Source organism: Propithecus coquereli, unplaced genomic scaffold, assembly GCF_000956105.1.
Source record: "Propithecus coquereli isolate 6110/MARCELLA unplaced genomic scaffold, Pcoq_1.0 Scaffold343, whole genome shotgun sequence".
Lineage (NCBI taxonomy): Eukaryota > Metazoa > Chordata > Mammalia > Primates > Indriidae > Propithecus > Propithecus coquereli.
The window spans coordinates 1,402,471-1,424,115 of NW_012149097.1; the positions used below are offsets into that span (position 1 = coordinate 1,402,471).

At 43.0% G+C, this 21,645-nt stretch overlaps 1 protein-coding gene across 1 annotated transcript in view; it reads left to right on the forward strand.

The window, feature by feature from the left end:
- Positions 1-21,645, forward strand: part of CCDC158 (coiled-coil domain containing 158) — a 113,153-nt gene that overhangs the window by 22,480 nt on the left and 69,028 nt on the right. Inside the window, exons 10-14 of the mRNA XM_012650976.1 lie at positions 973-1,092; positions 2,784-2,981; positions 4,093-4,575; positions 15,770-15,959; positions 17,832-17,984. Of these exons, the coding sequence (XP_012506430.1) occupies positions 973-1,092; positions 2,784-2,981; positions 4,093-4,575; positions 15,770-15,959; positions 17,832-17,984 (1,144 nt within the window). The remainder of the gene's footprint in view (positions 1-972; positions 1,093-2,783; positions 2,982-4,092; positions 4,576-15,769; positions 15,960-17,831; positions 17,985-21,645) is intronic.

The window sequence follows — 21,645 nt, forward strand, 5'->3', positions numbered from 1 at the left end:
CAATATAAATATTAAAATCTATATTCTTATTATAGGCTATAATACTACATTATAGTATCTAAATGTGAAACTGATAGTCCTATATTAGTGCTTTCTTGTCATATATGTATGTGTAGATATATATAACTTCTATGTATTCATGCTTATTTATTAAAGAGATAGATGTATACATTGTATATACATATGTATATAATAATATGATTATTGAATATGTGTTGAATTAATAAATGAAGATCTTAATTGAACCCAGTCCAGGTAAAAATAAACTAGAAAGTCATCAAGAAAAAGTTAGTCTTAGTTCATATGTTCTCTAATTAAGAAAGTTTAATCACAGTATATCATCCAAACCAAGTTTTATTCTCGACATAGTAGATTTGGAAGTCTTAGAAGTAAGAGGGAATATGTAGCATTTATATAGATATGAAAAATTTCTTATTACTGGAAAGTAGATGTCAAAATAATATCGTAGACATCACAGGTAAAGGTCAGGTGTCACTCTATAGCTATCAACATGTTCTTGTTAGTAGTGACAACAAAATTATGACAATAGCTAATAACTTGTTATTTCCATTCTTTTATATTCAATGCCTTTTATTATTAAAACTTTGATATTCTGAAACAAAATAGCTCTTCTAAGTTCAGTACAGTTCATTTCTGTAGGCTCTGCAGCTCATGATTTTTTCCATATCAAACTTCCTTAAATGCCAAATTACAGAACATATCTTCACAGAAGGTAAATCTTGAATAGTGAAATAAGGGAGAGATGTATTACAGACAATGCCCAAATCCAACAGTACCAAATATTTCATTTTGGCTAATTTCCCTTACTAAATTCAACACAGATTTACAAAACACATTACAGTACCAACTTTTATTTTTGTCCCCAAAATAATACCACTTGTTTTCCAAAGACTGTATTTATTTTCTGTCACCCACTGACTTAGTCAAACTCTGTTCACTTTGTACTCTTAGATAGAAGAGCTGGAAAAGCAGTTAGTCCTCGCCAACTCGGAGCTAACTGAAGCACGGACGGAGCGTGACCAGTTCAGTCAGGAATCTGGAAATTTGGATGATCAACTTCAAAAGCTGTTGGTGAGATTATGCCCTACACTATGAATGAAATTAATTCTGGGAAGTTTTTCTACCAAAATATTTCTCAAAACTAATTTCCTTTATAAAGTTACAAATTTACAAAATGTTTGTACATATACACAATAGAGTATCCTAGACACTATTTAAGTTTTTGCAAATAAAATATAATCTGTGTATCTTTTTTTCTTAAGCAGAGCTGTTATGGGGTTAGGTGAAGGATATTATCAAACAGCCATTGTCTTTCAATTAGATACTGTATTCTACTAAACTGAAGTCATATTACATGTTTATTTTACAGCCAAATAACTTTCAAGACACTTAACAAATTATACATGTGGAAATTTTGAATGGAAGTTTAGGTGAAATTTTTAAGAAAGAAAAAGACAGCAGCGTTGTGATAATAGTGAATCAGCCTCTGTCCTCTGTTAGAGGTACTATAGGCTGAGAAATTCAAGAAACTTTTGGTACCCCTTTGGGTGATATTAGTGGGGAGGAGAATAAATTTCTTTGCCTGCCAAACGCTATTCCAGAGTGCGGTGCCGTTTCCTAGTAGAGCCACCCTCTGCGGGCAGACAAGGGCTTGATGAGCTGGAATAAAGGGAGAGCTGACAGCTGTGTAGAGAAGCTCTTACCCTTGGCATAATTCTTCACTTCTTTCCCCAACCATTTGTGTGTTTCCCGTCTTCTCATACTTACTTTGAAAAGCTTAACACATGTCTGAAAGATCCCCAAACCTGTCCTTTCTTTTCATTCTTTCCAGTCACCACTACCCTCATTTCCAGCCCCTCACCACCCGTTACCTGGAGCATGACAGTCCCCTTACTAGTGTCCCTAGCTCCAGTCTAGCTCCCTCCTCTGCCATAGTCACTTGCTAAAATACAGCTGTGATTGTGCCCCTCTTAATTCAACTCGAAAATTACTTTCTCCATAAAGTCCGACTCCCTCTGTTTCGAGACTGTCACGTCCAGCCCTGCTTACCTTTCCAGTCCCTTCTCTCCGCGTGGACCCAGTGCCCCCAGCAAGGCACGTGTGCCCTTTCCCGTCCCTGCTGCCTGATCTCTGCGTCTCCAAGCCGCTCTCACTAATGAAAGATCACTTCCGGTTATTTATGTCTGTGTCTTACCTTTGCTTGAGTGGTAAATCATTTAAAGGTCAGTATATCTTTGTTTCTCCCACTCTGACTGTAGAGTTTTTGCTCGTAGAGAACACCATGTAAAACGACTGAGTAGGCTGGTAATTCTATTCACAGCCCACGTGCTACGCCAGTCCCAGGACCTGCCACTATTCTGCCATTCCTGAAGCAGTATACCAAATTACTGTCATCATTTCTTTAAGCTTTTAAGCTTTTCTTTATTATAGGAGCACACCTGACATGAAGCATAATGTCTTTGTTAGAAAATTCAAGACTTAAAAACAGGATGACTTTTAAAATTGACCATATTTTTCTTTCTATTGTATATTGTTTGAGGTCTAGTCCCTTCAGACCGATTCGTAATGCTAAAAATTTTAAGTAAGCAAAATGTTAACTTATTTTTCTAGGAAATAATCACTCTTAAATAAGCCATTGAAAAGGAATCAGATTCCAAAATCAAAGATTTCTCGAATCACATAAAAACTCCAAAGATGATCTAAGAATTTGATCTTAATTATTTAATAGCAAGAAGGGAAAAAGCATTCCTCACTTCTTTTAGGCTGATCTACACAAACGAGAGAAGGAGCTGAGTCTGGAGAAGGAGCAGAATAAGCGTCTGTGGGACCGCGACACGGGCAACAGCATCACCATTGACCACCTGCGGCGGGAGCTGGACGACCGCAACATGGAGGTGCAGCGCCTGGAAGCCCTGCTCAAGGCCATGAAGAGCGAATGCCAGGGCCAGATGGAGCGGCAGGTCAGAGTCGCGCGGCCGCTGCTGCCAGACGGTCTCCTCTGGGGGAGAAGGGTACTTTACGTCTATTGGTAGCTCTAAAATAGAGCTATGGATTCTGTGAGCAATTCATAAAAACCTGGTATTCATTGCTAGATTTTGACCACTCATCAAACTAAACGTATTATCTCGTTTGTACATTGTTGGAAAACTAAATTCCCATCCACTTACCTTTCATTTTCACCTAGAAATTGGTAAGCTAATCAATGCTCATTTCTGCTTCAGAAAAGCATCAAACTATCAGGAAATATGAGGAGCAGCAAGGTCGAAGGTTTTCAAAGATTTGCTTTTGTGTTTCCCCTAAAAGAGACTTTCCTCTCTTTCCCCCACGTTGACCGAGCCTAATGAGTGCTCTCCATTCCAGTGCACCAGCAGCAAAACAGGCGCTGCTTTCTGAACAGCATGTCGCTCCAGTGCTGGGAAGACAGGGTTCTGAAGCTATTTACTGTCACAGACATAAAAAGCAGCCCACAAAAGTGTAAACTTCCCGGAATGTGAAAGCAGAGCAAGGGACCAGTCTTGGCTGAGACTCAGGCAAAGCCATTAGCCTGTTCTCTGGCCTACCTGGGCAAAAAGAAAGATGCAAGGAGCAACTGGAAGTGAGAATCTTCATCTCTTCCCAACGAGAACCAGACAGTGTGAATGTGTGCGAGATAAAAGCCATTATTCATCTACCTCAGAGGTAGAATTAAGGGGAAGGTTGGAGGGAAATAAAAAATATAGGTAGTTATTGTCAATCCTTACCCCAGCCTTCTCCCCTGTTGCCAGGGTTATCTTAGTCTAAATGGGTACAAAAAAGGTCCTCAGAGGAAACTTCCCAAGCTCCCCCATGCCAGCAAACCATTATGGAGGAGCATTGTTTAATTAAGACCTCTGCACCCTGGTCTGATTAGCACATGTCAGTCTTACACATGTTTTAAGAGCTGGAGTTCTGACAGCAAAATGATTTGAGTTAATCTAACTAGACATTATCCAATTCATGATTTCATGTTTTTGAGTTAAGCTGTCATATCTCTTGAGGTTGCCTGTACCTATCCTCCCAAATCCATGAAATTCTTTTTTATTTAACAAACAGATGGCAGCAATTCAGGGAAAGAACGAAAGTCTAGAAAAAGTGTCCTCCTTGACTGCTCAGCTTGAATCCACCAAAGAGATGCTCCGCAAAGTAGTAGAAGAGTTGACAGCCAAGAAAATGACCCTGGAGAGCTCAGAGAGAACGGTATCAGACCTGACAGTGTCCCTTCAGGAGAAAGAGAGAGCCATTGAGGCTACCAATGCAGAGATCACGAAGCTCCGCTCTCGAGTAGACTTGAAACTGCAGGAGCTGCAACACTTGAAAAATGAAGGGGATCACCTCCGAAATGTGCAGACGGAATGCGAGGCCCTCAAGCTACAGATGACAGAAAAGGACAAGGTGATCGAGATTTTGCGGCAGCAGATTGAAAACATGACGCAGTTGGTGGGCCAGCATGGACGAACTGCTGGTGCTATGCAAGTAGAAAAGGCTCAGCTTGAGAAAGAGATTAATGACAGGAGGCTGGAACTGCAGGAATTTAAGGTCTGTGGAGTTTTTTGGTGGTTTAACTTCTGAAGTATCTTTTTTCCCACGAACAAGTAGGAGCTAATTTACTGAGAAGGGGTTCTTGGTATCTACAGACCCTCTGAAATTGAAACTGTTTATATCTATGTGCATATGTGTGTTTTTGTGAGAAAGGATTCATACTTTTATCCAATTCCAATAGGAGTAGATGACCCAGAAATTGTTCAAAACCAAAGGTACAAAAGAAAACAAAATCACAAAATCCATCTGCTCTGCGAAGTTTTTCCTGATCCCACAGTTTGACGTATTTTCTCCTTCTTCAGACAGACCTAAGTCTAAACCCGTCTCTTACCATTCAATAGCTATAAAACAGACTTTTTGCTGAATATTGGCTTCTATATCTGTTAAGCAAAAGAATACAAAAAGCAAACAAAACAAACAAAAAAAAAACCCAAAACCTTGTTGGTTACTGTGAGGCTTAAATCAGAAAATGTATATCGAGGACCTAGCCTGGTTCTTGGCCTATATAAGATGTTTAGTAAATACCAGTTTAGTAAATACCAGTTTCTTTCCCCCATTCTGTTTTCCTTCTGAACTTTACCATACTTTATTTGTATCTGTTAAAACCTGGATCACATTCTATATGGCACTCTGTGTGTGTGTGTGTGTGTGTTTGTGTGTGTGTTTACATAGCCATGTATCTTTTTCCCTACAAGATGGCAGACTTATTCAGCCAGGGTACACATCTTATTAATCTTTGTACCCTCTGCCCATGTCTTTGTGCCTTGCACCCAGAAGGTGCTGAGTAAATATTTATCAAAATTTAAACTGATTAAATGGATTTAATCACTCGTATCCCTGACTTGGTGAGTAGTAGGAGACAAATCACATAAACTTTAGATGCCTCAGTTTCCTCATTCTAAATATAGGAACAGCAGTAGATAATTGTCTATCTTATGGAAATAAACAAGTTAATTTGATAAAAAATTAGAATTTTCTATTGCTTAAATTTTTACTTGATCATATTTTAAAAATTTTTTTATTTATTTCATAATATTATAGGGGAACAAATGTTTTTGGTTACATGGATCATTTTCATAATGCTTGAGTCCTGGCTAGAGGTGTGCCCATCACACAAATAGTGTTCATGGTACCATTAGGTTGGTTTATTCCTCTCCCCTCTAACCCCAGTTGCTTTCCACTGAGTTTTCCTTCTCTCATGTATGCTCGTTGGTTAGTTCCAGTATAATAGTGAGTACATGTGGTGTTTGTTTTTCTATTCTCAAGATGCTTAACTTAGGAGAATGGTTTCCAGTTACATCCAGATTGTTGCACAAGTTATTAATTCATCTTTTTTATGGCCGAGTAGTGCTCCATGGTATACATATACCATATTTTATTAATCCACTCATGAATTGATGGGCACTTGGGTTGATTCCACATCTTTGCAATTGTGAGTTGTGCTGCAAGAAACATTTGAGTGCAGATGTCTTTTTGATAAAATGACTTACTTTCCTTTGGGTAAATACCCAGTAGTGGGATTGCTGGATTGAATGATAAATCTACTTTTAGTTCTTTGAGGAATCTCCATACTGTTTTCCATAGAAGTTGTACTAATTTGTAGTCCCACCAACAGTGTGTAAGTGTTCCTTTCTCTCTGCATTCATGCCAACTTCTGTTGTTTTTGGACTTTTTAAGAAAAGACCAATTTAACTGGGGCAAGGTGATATCTCATTGTGGTTTTAATTTACATTTCCCTGATGACTAGTGACATTGAGCATTTTTTCATATGTCTATAGACCATTTGTCTATCCTCTTGAAAAGCCTCTATTCATGTCTTTTGCCCACTTTTTAATTGGATTGTTTGTTTTATTCTTGCTGATTTGCTTGAGTTCTTTATAAATTCTGGTTATTAGCCCTTTATTGGATATGTAGCTTACAAATATTTTCTCCCATTCTGTAAGTTGTCTACTTGCTCTGTTGATTGTTTCCTTAACTGTGCAGAAGCTTTTTAGTTTAATCAAATCCCATTTATTAATTTTTTTTGTTGCTGCGATTGCCATTGGGATCTTTTTGATAAATTCTTTGCCTAGGCAAATATCTAGAAGAGTTTTTCCTACATTTTCCTCTAGAATTCCCTTACGATTTCATGCCTTAGATCTAAGTCTTTTATCCATCTTGAATTAATTTTTGTGAGTGGTGAGAGGGTAGGGATCCTGTTTCATTATTCTGCATGCGGCTATCCAATTTTCCCAGCACCATTCATGGAATAAGGCTTCTTTTCCCCAGTGTACATTGTTGTCTGCTTTATTAAAGATCAGTTGGTTGTAAGTAGATGGTTTTATATCTGGGTTCTCTTTCTGTTCCATTGGTCTGTGTCTCTATTTTTATACTAATACCATACTGTTTTGGTTACTATAGCCTTATAGTACAGTTTGAAGTCTGGTAATGTGATGCCTCTAGATTTGTTCTTTTTATTTAGGATTGTTTTGGCTATTTGGGCTCTTTCTGGTTCCAAATGAAGCTTAGAATTATTTTTTTCTAGATCTGTAAAGTATGACTTTGTTAACTTAATGGGATTGCATTGAATTTGTAAATCACTTTGGATAGTATAGACATTTTAAAAATGTTGATTCTACCTATCCATGAACATAGTATGTTTTTCCATTTGTTTGTATCCTCTGAAATTTCTTTCCTCAGAGTTTCTTAGTTCTCCTTGTGGAGATCTTTCACCTCCTTGGTTAACTGTATTCCTAGGTATTTTATTTTCTTTGTAGCTTATTGTGAATGGTACTGAGTCTTTGATTTGATTCTCAGCTTGACTCTTGTTGGTGTATAGGAATGCTACTGATTCGTGTACCTTAATCTTGTATCCTGAGACTTTGCTGAGGAGATTCTTGGTGGAATCTTTGGAGTTTTCTAGGTAAAGATCATATTGTCAGCAAAGAATGATAGTTTGACCTCCTCTTTCCCTATTTGGATACCCTTAATATTCTTCTCTTGCCTGATTGCTCTGGCTAGGACCTCCAGCACTATGTTGAATAGGAGTGGTGACAGTGTGCATCCTTGTCTTGTTCAATTCTTAGGGGGAATGCTTTCAGCTTTTCTCCATTCAGTCTGATGTCGGCTGTGGGTTTGTCATATATGGCTTCTATAATTCTGAGATATGTTCCTTCTGTGCCTAGTTTCTTGAGGGTTTTTATCGTGAAAGGGTGCTGGATTTTGTCAAGTGCTTTTTCTGCATCTAACGAGATGATCATATGGTCTTTGTTTTTGCTTCTGTTTATGTGGTGAATGACATTTATTGATTTGTTTATGTTGAACCATCGTTGCGTCCCTGGGATGAAGCCCACTTGGTCTAGTGGATTATTTTTTTGATGTACTTTTGAATTTGGTTTGCTAGTATTTTATTGAGGATTTTTGCATCTACATTAGTAAGGGATATTGGTCTGTAGTTTTCTTTTTTTTGTTGTATCCTTACCTGGCTTTGGTATCAAGGTGATACTGGCTTCATAGAATGAGTTGGGGAGGATTCCTTCCTTCTCGATGTTATGGAATAATTTCTGTAGTATGGGTACCAGTTTTTCTTTGTAGGTCTGGTAGAATTTGGCTGTGAATCCATCTGGTCTAGGGCTTTATTTTATTGGAAGACTTTTTATTGAAGCTTCCATCTCACTGCTCATTATTGATCTGTTCAGGAGTTATGTTTCTTCCTGATTGAGTCTTGGGAGGTTGTGGGTTTCCAGGAACTTGTGCATTTCCTCTACGTTTTCTAGTTTATGTGCATAGAGATTTTCGTTGTATTCACAGATGATATTTTTTATTTCTGTTCTATTGGTTGTGATATCTCCTGTTTCATTTCTGATTGAACTTATTTGGGTCCTTTCTCTTCTATTCCTGGTTAATCTAGAAAAAGGTCTATCAATCTTATTTATTTCAAATAACCAACTTTTTGTTTGGCCTTTTGTATTTTTTTTTATATTCCATTTAATTTAGTTCTGCCTTGATCCTTGTTACTTATTTTCTTCTGCTGGCTTTGGTTTGCTCATCTTTTTCTAGTTCCTTGAGATGTGATATTAGGTTGTTAATTTGTGATCTTTCTGACTTTTGTATATTTAAGGCTATGAATTTTCCCCTTAAGAATGCTTTTGCTGAATCTTACAGATTTTGATAGCTTGTGTCCCCTTTGTCATTCAATTTAAGGAATCTTTTGATTTCTACCTTAATTTCATTATTGACCCAAAAATCATTCAGTAGCAGGTTGTTTAATGTCCATGACTTTGTGTAGAATTGAGTATTATTCTTGGAATTGATTTTTAATTTTAATCCATTATGGTCTGAGAAGATAAATGGTATGATATCAGTTTTTTTTAAAGTTTGTTAAGACATGTTTTGTAGCCTAAGATATGATCAATCTTGGAAAATGTCCCATGTGCTGATGAGAAGAATGTATATTAAGTAATTTTTGAGTAGAATGTTCTGTAAATATGTGTTAGGTACATTTGTTCTAGGGTCCCATTTAAGTCCATTATCTACAGTAGGGTGTTCAGGTCCCCAGCAATTATGATGGTGCTATTTCTGTCTTTGCTTAGCTCAAGTGGAATTTGTCTTACATATCTGGGAGCTCCTGTATTAGGTGCATATATATTTAGTATTGTTATGTCTTCTTGTTGAATTGCTCCCTTTACCATTATATAACAACCATCTTTGTCTTTCTTTACCATTGTTGATTTAAAGTCATTTTATCTGATATGAGAATGGCTACACCTGCTTTCTTTTGGTTTCCATTTGTGTGGAATATTTTTTTTTCATCCTTTCACTCGGAACCTGTTTGCATGCTTGTGGTTTAAATGTGTCTCCTGGAGGCAGCAGATACTTGAGTTGTGTTTTGTTCATCCATTCAGCCAGCCTGTGTCTTTTAAGTGGCACATTCAAGCCATGCACGTTGAGAGAGAATTGATATGAGAATTGAGTTGTTATGTTTATCATAATGGGTATTATCATAATGTTGCTTTGTTTTTCTTCTTGTGCCATTGTTTTATAGGAGTTGTGAGCTTTGGCTATTTTGGGTGATTTTACACTGGTGGTATCTATTGTGCTGATTTGTGTATAATTCAGTTCTGAGTGTTTCCTGCAGGGCAGGTCTGGTCATGACAAATTGTCTGGAAAAGACTTAATTTCTACATCAGTTGTGAAACTTAGTTCTGCAGGATACAAAATTTTAGGCTGGCAATTGTTCTGTTTAAGAAGGTTGAAGGTTGAACATAAGGGCTCACTCCCCTCTGACTTGTAAGGTTTCCTCTGCGAAGTCTGCAGTCAGCTTGACGGGTTTTCCCTTGTAGGTCAGTTGTTGCTTACATCTAGCTGCCTGTAGAATTTTCTCTTCCATTTTGACTTTGGCCAGGTTGGTTACTATGTGTCTTAGAGATGTCCTTTTTGCCATGAATGTTTCTGGTGTTTGATGACCATCTTGTATCTGGATTTCTAGAGCTCTGGTGATACCAGGGAAGTTTTCCTCAATAATTCCCTTGAATAGATTTCCATGCTTTTAGGGCTTTCTTCTTCTTCAGCGACCCCTATAATTTAGATGTTACTTTGTTTCACATAGACCCATATCTCTCTAAGTGATTTCTCTGCCTTTTTTGTTCTCTTCTCTGCCTCTTTAAATGATTGGGTTAGCTGGAGAGCACTGTCTTCAAGCTCTGAGTTTCTTTCCTCTCCTTGGTTTAATCTGTTGCTAAAACTTTGTGCAGTGTTTTGAAATTCCCTAAATGACTCTTTCATTTCTTTAAGTTCAATTACATCCTTCCTTGTTATCTAGTTCTTTGGTGACTTTTTCATTAATTTCCTGAAATATTTTTTTGGCTTCTTTTTGTTGATTTTCAACTTTCTCTTCAATTCTATTCATCTTACTTGCCATTCATATTCTGAATTCCATTTCTACCATTTTGACAATTTCCTTGTAGTTGGAGTTCACTAGGACAGCTCCATTGAGATCCCTTGGGGGGGTGTCGATCTGTTTTGATTTTTCATGTTGCTAGGGTTCTTTTGCTGGATTCTTCTCATCCGAAACCTCTTTCCTCAACTCATAGGTTTGCAGGGCACCTGTTCCTTGGTGGGAACTCTCCTGCTTGACTAGAGTGAGGTGAGGTCACTAGATGGCGTTTTTCCCCCTACTCTGGAATGTTGACATGGGCGCGTGCGCACTGGAAGCCTGTACTGCAGCTGTTCTGATTCGTTCTGTTCGCCTGCGATCGCCTCTGCTCAAGCCTGCGCTGAATGCTGTTTGGGTTGCCTGTGGGGTTATTCAGCAAATAGTTGTAGGATGTTTGAGTTGGGAGCTGGGCAAGACCCTTTTCACTGAGGCTGCTGTCGGGGAGATTGCTCTACCCAGGGTCTCCCCACAGAGGTGACAGCAGCAGCTGGGTGAGGCTATCTAGGCAGTTGCTGTGGTTTCCCCGCATGTGGGCATTTGCTCAAACCAGGTCGCAGTGTACTGGCGACTCAAGGCTGGGGTGTCCCTGTTGAGGCATTGAACTTTGGAGCAGTTCCTCCAGCTCTGCGTGGTGTCTTGGGATCTAGGTGCAGCACTGGAGTCTTGGCGATGGTGTTTCAGGCCTGGCAGGAGCTCTGGAGGCACAGAGGCCGAGCCTCCGGCTTCCGTGAGAGCCGCAGAGCCAGACGGGGGAGGAGCCTGAAGCAGGACTTCTGAGCAGGGCCGTGTAGGCTGTGGGGCTGATGCTGGAGGGTGGCATCGGTGGAGCGGGCAGGAGGCACCTGGGGCCTGGAGGGCGGAGTCGGGCCAGCAAGCGGCTTGCTCTTCCGCAGCCTCTGGGACCCTGCGGTTGCCAAGTCAGGCTGGCAGAGGTCAGTTCCAGCGGCCCAGGAGTTCTCCCCGCCCCACCCAGCACCTGCTAGTTTGGTCACCGAAGCCGCCCAGGTCGGAGCCTGCTGTACCAGAGTCAGTTCCTGTGCCGGGATCCCATTGCACTGTAGGGGAGGGTTGCTTGGCTTCCAGCCACAGGGTGTGGCTCAGGGAAGCCATCAGTTAGTCCACTCCGTCCCCAGCCCGGTGTGGGCCTGGCACCGTGCGCCGAGAGCTCAGGATGGCGTTAGCTGCTGCCCCGTCCCCACCGCGCCGGTCGTCTGGTGCAGAGACTGTGCAGACTCCGGGCAGGTCCCGTCCAGCCCGACGAGGTCTGCGGCGGGGAGGGCGCTGCTCCAGCAGGGCGAGCGGATGCCCCTCGCTCTAGCCTATTCTTCCCCACACGTTTCTGATCTTACTATGTATATCGCCCCGTCACCTTTTCTTTTTTGCACGCTGAGTGGCCTGCCTTGCTTCTCTGTGATTTCGCGATGTTGACTGGGAGAAGAGCTGTCCGTACGTAGTCAACTGCCTGCATTTTGTGCTTCTTTCCTTGGGGCGGCTTGCTGACAGGCTGCTTCTAGCCTGCCGTGTTGTTCCCTCAGTCTTGATCATATATTTTTGAATGGCCAAACTCACCATGAAAGGACATCATATAAAGGATTCTCAATGGTGAACCCTACGATGAAGACTTTAGAATAGGTTTCCATGCAGGGCAGAAGGTATTAGAGAAAGGATGGTTGTTCCACCTTGCTTAGGAAGATGGATTACTAGCACTGTTAAGCGTACAGATGGGACAATCCTATTCTTATACACTAAAAATTAAATCAATTTAATCCTCACAAGACCCTTATGAGGGAGTCACTGTTATGATCCCATTTTACAGATGAGGAAACTGAGATACAGAGAGATTAAATAACTTGCCAAGAGCGGAACTACCTGGGATTGATCCTAGGCAGTGTGAGTAGATGTCACTGTGCAGTGGTTCTCAGTGAGAGCCAGAATCACCCCCTGCCCCAGAGTTTCTGGTTGACTAGGTCTAGAATGGGGCCGGAAACGTGGTGTTTCTGCACAGGTTCCCAGGGGATGCTGACACTGCTGTTCCAGAGAGCGCATGCAAGGTCTGTGTTAAAGTCCCTCGGAGGAGCATGGGTCGCCATGACTCGAGTGGCCACTGAAGGCTTCAGAGAGAGATGGGAACTTGAAGTGGACAAAAACTAGGCAGAAAGGAGGAAGGAAAGGCACTCCAAGCAAGGGGCAGAAGCTCAGTCTGCAGTTCAGCCTAGAGATGACGTGGGCGCCATTAAAGGTTTATGGATAGAGAGGAGGGGTGACATGAAAAAGGCAACGTGGGAAGTTTGATCTGGCATCAGTATGCAAAAATGGATTGGAGAGAGTAAAACTAATTTGCAATTCCTAAATACGGAGCTGGAGCAGCTGCAGGGAAAGATTTCCTAGATGGGAAGAGTTTCACACAGACACAAAGAATGTAAGTTAAAGACTTGATTTTTAACGCCACATCTACTTCCCTCCACACTCTGGTGAGGAAAAAAGGAGAGCAGCCATAGCCCTAGAAGGTATGCTTTCTCTCAGCTCTGCAGGCTGAGCACTGCTCCCACTGGTGGCGGAGAAGCGGGGCGAGCTTTCTCCCAGTAACTGTGGGCCCTGAGAGCTGGAGCCTTTCTTGTGAGACTGAGCAAGGACTAAATGTCCCTCAGCTGTTCCAGGAGGTGGAATGGAGCAGGCACGTGCCCGGTGCTTGCTGTGATGCCTCAGGCTGCCCCAGGGAAAGCCTCCCCATCCCTCACCCCATGAGGCTGGATTTAATGTGGCAGTTGCCAGGAGCGGCTGGGCAGGGATCAGAGAACCCAGCTTAGGGCCTTTACTGCCTGAGCCCATCACAGGTGGTCAGTGAGACAAGCCTGGAGCTCCCCACCGATCCCTGTTGAACAGCTCAGAGCTTGTCACATGTTTACATTTCAAATACAGCCCTGGTCTCTGTGTTGAAACTGCTGTTACAACAGTCAGATTGCATTGGCCACTGTGACAGACCTCGATCTGGGGAGACAATCTGATGACAAAAGAAAGTTAATTTTGTTTTCCAATGGCATTTACTTGGAAGGATCTAGGCCAGTTCTGGGCACTAGAAATATAATGTGAGCCATATATATAATTTTGAATTTTCTAGGAGACACATAAAAAGAAACATTAATTTTAATAACATACTTTATTTAATTTTATATCTAAAATATGGTGATTTTTTATATTATCATCAATGTAACAAGTTATTGAGATATTTTCATTCTTTTTTTATACAGTCTTTGAAATTTGGTGTGTATTTTACACTAACAGCACATATCAACTCAGATTAGTCACATTTCAAGTGCTCAATAGTCACCCGTGGCTGCTGTGTTAGACAGTGCAGACCTACGCCCTGGGAGGACAGGGTTCCTCCCAGGAAGGCTCCCACACAGGCAGAGACCAGCTGGGAGGCGACTGCGGGAGTCCAGACCTGGAGATCGGGCGGGGATTGGTGAACAGCTGGGAGCAGGGGCAGGGGAAGGGAAAGACACAGCCCATTTGGAGGGTTCAAACTTAGATTGGCAACATGGTAGCACCCCTAACAGAGAGGGCCAGGAAGAAGTCCTGAGAAGTCACAGAGCCCTCTGTGAAGAAGGAACGGAGCGTTTTGGTCAGGGTTTGTGGAAGCATACCAAGCTGGGGGTTTCTGACAGTTAATTGGAAATACCAGAATGGAGTTGCCATATTCATATTCCTACTCCATTCAAAGGACCAGATCCACCACTCGAACCACCCTTGTCTAAGCTGCCGCTCGTCTCGTGTGCTCTTCCAGTTGCTAGCTCAGCGCTCTCCATGCTCCTACTCTTTATTCTTCACATTAGAGCCAGGGTTACGTATGTGAAACATTACGTCATTCCTGTGCTCAAAACTATCCAGTGACTTCTTATCTCACTCAGAATGAAGTCTCAGGTTCTTACATTGCCTCTAAGGCTGGCGTGATCTTCCCCATGGCTCCCTCTCTGACTTCATCTGCTGCTTCGCCCAAGCTCGCTCCCTCCAGCCCTACTGACAGCCTGGCTGCTCCTCAGACACCTCACCTGTACCTAGAGCTCCTCCCCAGCTATCCATGGGGCTTGCTCCTCAACCTCCTTGAGGCCTCTGCTCAAATGTTACCTCATCAGAGACGCCTTTCCTGACCAACTGTGGCAGGGTTTGATGATTCTCTAGGAGGACTCATGGGAGTCACCGTATAGTCGTACTCAGGGCTATGATTTATTAGGGATTTATTATGATTTATTACTGGCTATGTATCCCCGTGGAAGGATACAAGGCAAAATCAGCAAAAGGAAAAGGCACTGGGGCAAAGTCCAGAGAAGACCAGGCACAAGCTTCCAAGAGTCATGTCCTACCAGAATTAAACAGGACATGCTTAATTCCCCCAGCAAGAAATTGTAATGATACCTGTCAAATGTTGCCAACCAGAGAAGCTCATTGAAGACTCAGCCAGGGTTTTATATTGGAGGTTGGCAAGTATCCAGATTCCAGGGTCGCAGAAGGAAAGCCGGTGTTCTGCAGAAACCACACTGTTTGCACGAACAGGTCTGGCACAGTGAGCCAGTTAGGGTGGGGGGAGCCCTTCTGGAATCCAAGTTCTAGACGCCTGCCAAGGGCCAGCCTCAGAAGCAGGCCTTTCTAAGGCCAGCAGTCAGCCTGCTAGGTTAACTCTCTCCGCACACCAGCTTACCTGAAGGAGCATCCGCTTCCTCACGTTCATTCTCTACCCTTTCACCAAATTTTTCTTCTTGTTATTTCTCTTACCTGACGTGTTAAATACTTGATGCTGTGTATCAGCTCTCAGGAAAGCAGGACATGAGGACAAAGAGATGGTTTGTTTTGTTTACTGCTGTCCAGGGCCAGGACTAGGTAAGGTGAGTGAGGTACCTCGCTTGGAGGTCCTCCTCCAGCGGCCTCACTTACTTTACCCTGGTCACGAACCCGCGTCCATGTCCCTAGCAGGTAAAGTGGTGCCTGCCACAAAGTAGATGCTCCGTCCATGTTTTTCAAATGAATAAATGTAGAATAGGAATAATGAAAGGTTGTGGCAAGTGATACTGGAATGGACATCCAAGGTTAAAAGAAAGGTAACTATTCTTTTTGATTCCTGCTTACTATTGATTCTTTGTCATAAAATATAAATTTGCTGTCCTGATAAATAATGAAAAGACACTAAATACAGAAAGAACACTAATGTGATATCAATTGTAGCTATACATGTGCATCTTTTTTACTTCTATCTCTATCCTCTGTATTTATCCATACATCTAGATTTTGAAAGATAAAAAAGATGCAAAGATCCGGGAGCTTGAGGCCAGAGTGAGCGACCTGGAGCTGGAAAAGGTGAAGCTGGTGAATGCGGGCTCGGAGCGGCTCCGTGCCGTGAAGGACATCAAACAAGAAAGAGACCAATTGTTAAGCGAGGTGAAAACTAGCAGGAATGAATTAAACAGTCTTTCAGGTATGTTGCTTCAGTGCAAATCCTACTAAAAATAGGAGTGCTTATCAGTGAAGTCCCATGCAGACCCCAGCATGATTGCAAGAGAAAGGCGTCTCATCTCACATTATAAATATGGATAGTTATGTTGCCCCGTGGAATTATTCACGACCTGAAATCCTCCTAGGTCTCCAGGAAGAGCTGCCACATCTTACACTCGCTAACCGTAACTTGAGTCAACCTTCAGAGTCGAGAAAATTCTGTACTGAGTTTCTAAGAGAAGGGTGAGGTATCCAGATTCCAGGCTCCCAGAAGGACGGCAGGTGTTCGGCATCAGTCACACTGTTTGCACAGTTCTGTTTCCATGGAAGTGCAAACCTCGAGTCCTTTGAGTTGAGTAGCTCGATTAGAGGTCTGATAGTGAAGCGACACGTGAACAGATTCATGCAAGTTTACTGAAAGGGAAAATCCCAGGCCTACGTTAAACATTGAAACGCTCCAGTTCATGGCTGGTGTGGGACAGTGTCATGTACTTCACACACACACAGTCGGCCGTTACTGAGCATTTACTGGGCCGGACACTGTGATAGTCCTAGAAACCCCACAGGAAGCTCCCAGTCTGGTGGGGAAGCAGACCTAGAAATGGGTGGCGGGCCAGCCAGGGCGCTGCAGTGGAACTGCACTGGGTTCAGAGATAGCACAGAGGACAGAGCATTCGCCCCTTGTTAGGAAGTGACATCTACCCTGGGTGGGAAAGAGAGAAGGGAATTTGACAGGTGAAAAAGAGGTAGAAGGACACTCCAGGCAGAGAGAACACTGTGGGCAGAGGCATGGAGGCATGAAATAGCGTGATGTGACCTCAGCGGTATGCGCTGGAGCAGAAGCGCCAAGGAACGAGGTCGCAGGTAGGCAGAGCTGGGCAATGTGGAGCCAGCAGAGGGTGTTAAGTAGTAGATCGTTGTCACCAGATTCTAGAAGGATTGTATTAGCAGGTAAATTAGAGGAAGGCAAGTCTAAAGAGACAGAGACCAACCATTTACGGAGGATTTTGCAGTAGTCCCAGGAAAATATGATGAGGACTTGAACTACGGCAGTGGCAGTGAGAATCAAAGGAGACGGAAGAATTAAGAATGTTTTTGGAGGTTGAATCAATAGGACTTAGTGATTGGAGGGGTTAAGTATAGGTATCAAGTTTTTAGCTTGTAGTACTGGGAGGGTAATGATAGCAACAGCTGAGAGAGGGGACCAGAAGGAGGGGTCAGCTGAGAACAGGAGGGTGAGGTGTGGTCGGTGTGAGGCAGTTGGTTTCAGGTGGCGCTAGGACATATGTCTACATGGAAATGTCTGGATAGATGGAGCTGAATCTTTGTTCCTTTTATATATAAATCTAATCATATATCAGTAGAGAAATATAAATTAATATATAGATGGACGTGTTTGTGTGTGTGTGTGTTTTCTAATATAGTGAATGATGAGTTTGTGCCAGGTGTTTTGATAGGTACTGGAGATATAAAGTCAGATAAGAAATACGGCAGCCTCAGGTTACTTACAGTGTCATAGAGATTCATCTACCTACAGATGGTGGTTAAATCTGCTGTAATGTATATGTTCATCCAAGAAGAAAGTTTAATATTAAATAGACATGATCTAATTACAATAGTTGGGGAAAAAACAATGTGTAATAAGTAGGTAAAGGAGGAGGATCCACCCAAATAGATAAAGACTCAGATAGATGAATTGTGTACATACATCTTATTTTTGTAACAAATGAAGATGTAACTAAATAAGTTTTCTTCTAGCTCTAAAATTCTGTGATTATTAATTGCAAATAAAATACACTTTATGGTACTGGGATAGAAAAAGTAACCATCTATTATCGATTATCATATTATATAGAGGACTATGAAGTCTTAAAAAGGAATTTTCGAAACAAAAGTGAAGAAATGGAAACCACTACGAATAAGCTGAAAATGCAGTTAAAATCTGCACAATCTGAACTAGAACAGACAAGGAACACGTTAAAGTCAATGGAAGGATCTGACGGTCATGGTATGTTCTATTCGATTTTAAAATTTTCCTTTTGTTTTCAATTCCATTGGTCTAGATTTATTAAAACACAAATGCTAATACGTTGCCTACCACAGTGCCAGATAATGTGAGAAATACATGGTAGTAGGTATTGATGATGGGTGTTAGTGGCAGTAATTCAGTTTTTTTAGGGAAATTACCCTGTGGTTAATTTAATCCCTAAAGTATCTGAATCTTCCCTTTATCCTCTAGCTACTTCAACAATTTCTAACAGATCTCAATGTCTATAAATGTCAATTAATTATTTTTAAGGCTATAAATACAAATTATCAATTTTCATTCAACTCCTTATTCTTCAACATGTGTATTATCTATATAAACTATCATTCTGTGACTAATTGGCAGTTCTTGATTCCTTCTCTGTGACAAAAATGCAAAGGAACCCTGGAAATTGAACTACTAGGTGGGGGTCCCTTCTTGCCACCTGGACTGGTTCCCTTTTTACCTTCTGTCCATACTAACACAGACGGAGAAGAAGTTTATCTGTCGTTTCATGTTATTCATATCATTGTTGGCGTGACTGTATTAGCTGACTATAAGGTTAATATTTATCTAATTAAAGTATACATTTTTCCATTTCTCAATATTTTTTTGATGTGAGAAGATTTATTCTTATGCTCGCTTTGGCAGCACATATACTAAAATTGGAATGATTCAAAGAAGGTCGCCATAGTCCCTGCACAAAGATGACAGGCAGATTCTTGAAGCATCCACGTTTTGCGTGGTTCTGGGTGGTTTGACCCTTTGCTGGCTGACACTGAGGAAACAGTGGGGTTTGGAGAGGTCACTCAAGAAGCCGCTTTGGGATCTGTGGTTGCCCCACCCCCAGATGGCACCCCTGTCCCCATGCCTGCTGGGCATGTCTACCACCACCCCAGGGATGTCTCAGTTATCAAGTTACCTAGGGAATCCTTGTATTCCCATTCCAATTCCTGTTAGGGATGTGAGGGTGATCTGGCTGTGACATCTGTCACACCACTGATGGCCAGAGTTGATCTGGTTGGCTGGGCAGGTGTCCCCTTCCTCCCTCACTGCTCCATGTGCACCCACCGGAAGCAGCGATCTTGGTGGAAGAGGACGACCTTCCCCGATAGAGGACCATTCTTCCATCAAGGGTATACAAGGCCGGGCATGGTGGCTCACGCCTGTAATCCCAGCACTCTGGGAGGCCAAGGCGGGCAGATCATTTGAGCTCAGGAGTTCGAGACCAGCCTGAGCAAGAGCGAGACCCCGTCTCTACTAAAAATAGAAAGAAATTAGGTGGACAACTAAAAATATGTAGAAAAATTAGCCAGGCATGGTGGCGCATGCCTGTAGTCCCAGCAACTCGGGATGCTGAGGCAGGAGGCTGACTTGAGCCCAGGAGTTTGAGGTTGCTGGGAGCTGGGCTGAAGCAACGGCACTCTAGCCTGGGTGACAGAGTGAGACTCTGTCTCCAAAAAAAGAAAGGGGTGGGAGGAGCCAAGATGGCGGATGAGAAAAGCCGCCAGTCAGAGAGTCTCTGCAAAAAAGACAGATTTTAGAAGAAAGTGAAAAAAATAAACTAGCAGAGAAACATAGATCGGGTGAGGGTCGGAAGGAAGGGTGCCTGAAACTACAGGAGACTCCATGGGAAGATGTTGCGGAGGAGAACTGGAAGGAGAAAGGTCCCGAGAGGCTTGGAGACCGGCAACAAGGGTACGTGGAGCGGTTAACTTCCCCCTCCCTTGCATCTCGGACCGCTGCTGGGCTCCTGAGCGGCTAGAGAGACCTGCTGACACCAGCCCAGAGACGGCTGCCACCGGTGAGCGGTGGCCTCTTGCGGACATGGCGCGGGGCTCCCGGCTCCCTCAGGCACCTCCCGGGACGCAGACCCAAGCCTAGTGGCAGACGCCATAATGCTCCATTCTCCCCTTCCGCCTCCCTACCTGTGGGTGCCCAGAGAGACAATTTAGCCATCACATGGAGGCATCTCCAAGGAACGGGACCTTTCCTTTTGGGGCCCTACAGCAGACTGAGGGGTACTCAGACTGCGAGCTCCCTACCCGCCAGCCCTCCCAGGTGCTGCTTGCCTGGGGACTCCAGGAGAGCAGGGAAAATCCCGAGGTGGAGTGAAATAGATCCAGCTTGGGGACCCTGTAGGTGATTCAAGACCAGCACCCCTCCCCCTGGCAGGGTCAGGGATTGATCTCCAGGGCCCAGGGGACAGGCCTGCAGACCAGACCTTGTACACCCAGGTCACAATCGCACTGCCCTGGGGCACAGAAGAGAGATCTGTGAAAAAGCCTACTGAGGAATGCGTGCCTTCAGGGGCAGATCAGCGTGCCTGAGCAGCAACCCTCCTCCCAAAAGAGGGCTGTGCACCCAGCTCAGGCTGCGATCCTGGGCAGGGAACCTCCCAGCCCACATCACAGCCAGGGGAAATCCATCGGCCTGAGATCCTGCCTGCTGGCAGAGGCCTAGGAGAGGCCACAGAATGGGGGAGGTTGGAGGGGAGTGAGACCTGCTTCAGAGTGTGGGTCTCGGACAGCCCCACCCCCCAAGCCCAGACTTTTCAGCTGAGTGGAGCCATTTCTGCCCCTCCCGGCAGCTTTGCACAAAAGCAAAAAAAAGACCTTTGACCCCTGCTAACAGCATTTGTGGAACTTGAGGGCAGGCTTACCCAACCCAGCCCCACCCAGACTCACTCCTGGACCTGCCCCCACTGAGGTGGAGAATAAGGACACACCTGGAAATCCCAGGGCACCACCCACCACCCAAGGCACAAGAGGGCCTCTCCAGAGGAACAAGAGCTGGTTACAGGACCCAAAAACAGCACTGCAGCTCACTCCTCCCAGCAAGCGCCACCTACTGATAGGGAGGTCATTCTGCACACCCTTTTACTGCATCTACTGATTCATCATAAAGGGTGTGGTCGAATCTCACCCACAAACACCATCTACTGGCTCAGAGACTAAACGGGGTGTGTCATTTTCCAAACGAAAATCTAAAGGCAAGAAGGAACAACTGATCCAGATGGGAAGGAACCAGCGAAAGAACTCTGGAAGTATGAAGAATCAAACGGAAAGCACACCCCCAAAGAGGAACAACAGCTCCCTAGAAATTGACATTAACCAAACTCAGAACACTAAAATGACAGAAGAATTTCAAACATGGATTATAAGAAAACTCAATGATATGGAAGAAAAAATAGATAACTAATGCAAAGAAACCACAAAAACAAAATCCAGGACTTAGAAGAAAAATTCACTAAAGAAATTGAAATATTAAGGAAAAATCAAACTGATCTCCTGGAAATGAAGGACTTATTCAGGGAACAACAAAACACAGTGGAAAGCCTCAAGAACAGGGTAGATCAAACAGAAGAAAGAATCTCAGAGATTGAAGACCACTCCTTCCAATTAAATAAAGTCAGTCACAGAGATCGAGCAGAAAATTAAGAGAAAAGAAATAAGCCTACAGGAAATGTGGGATTATATGAAAACACCGAACCTGAGGGTGATAGGGATTCTGGAAGGAGAAGAAGAAAACACTCAAGGGCTGGATAAGCTATTTGAAGAATTAATAGAGGAGAATTTCCCAGGCCTTGCTAAAAATCTATATATACAGGTACAAGAAGCTCAACAGACCCCAGGGAGATTCA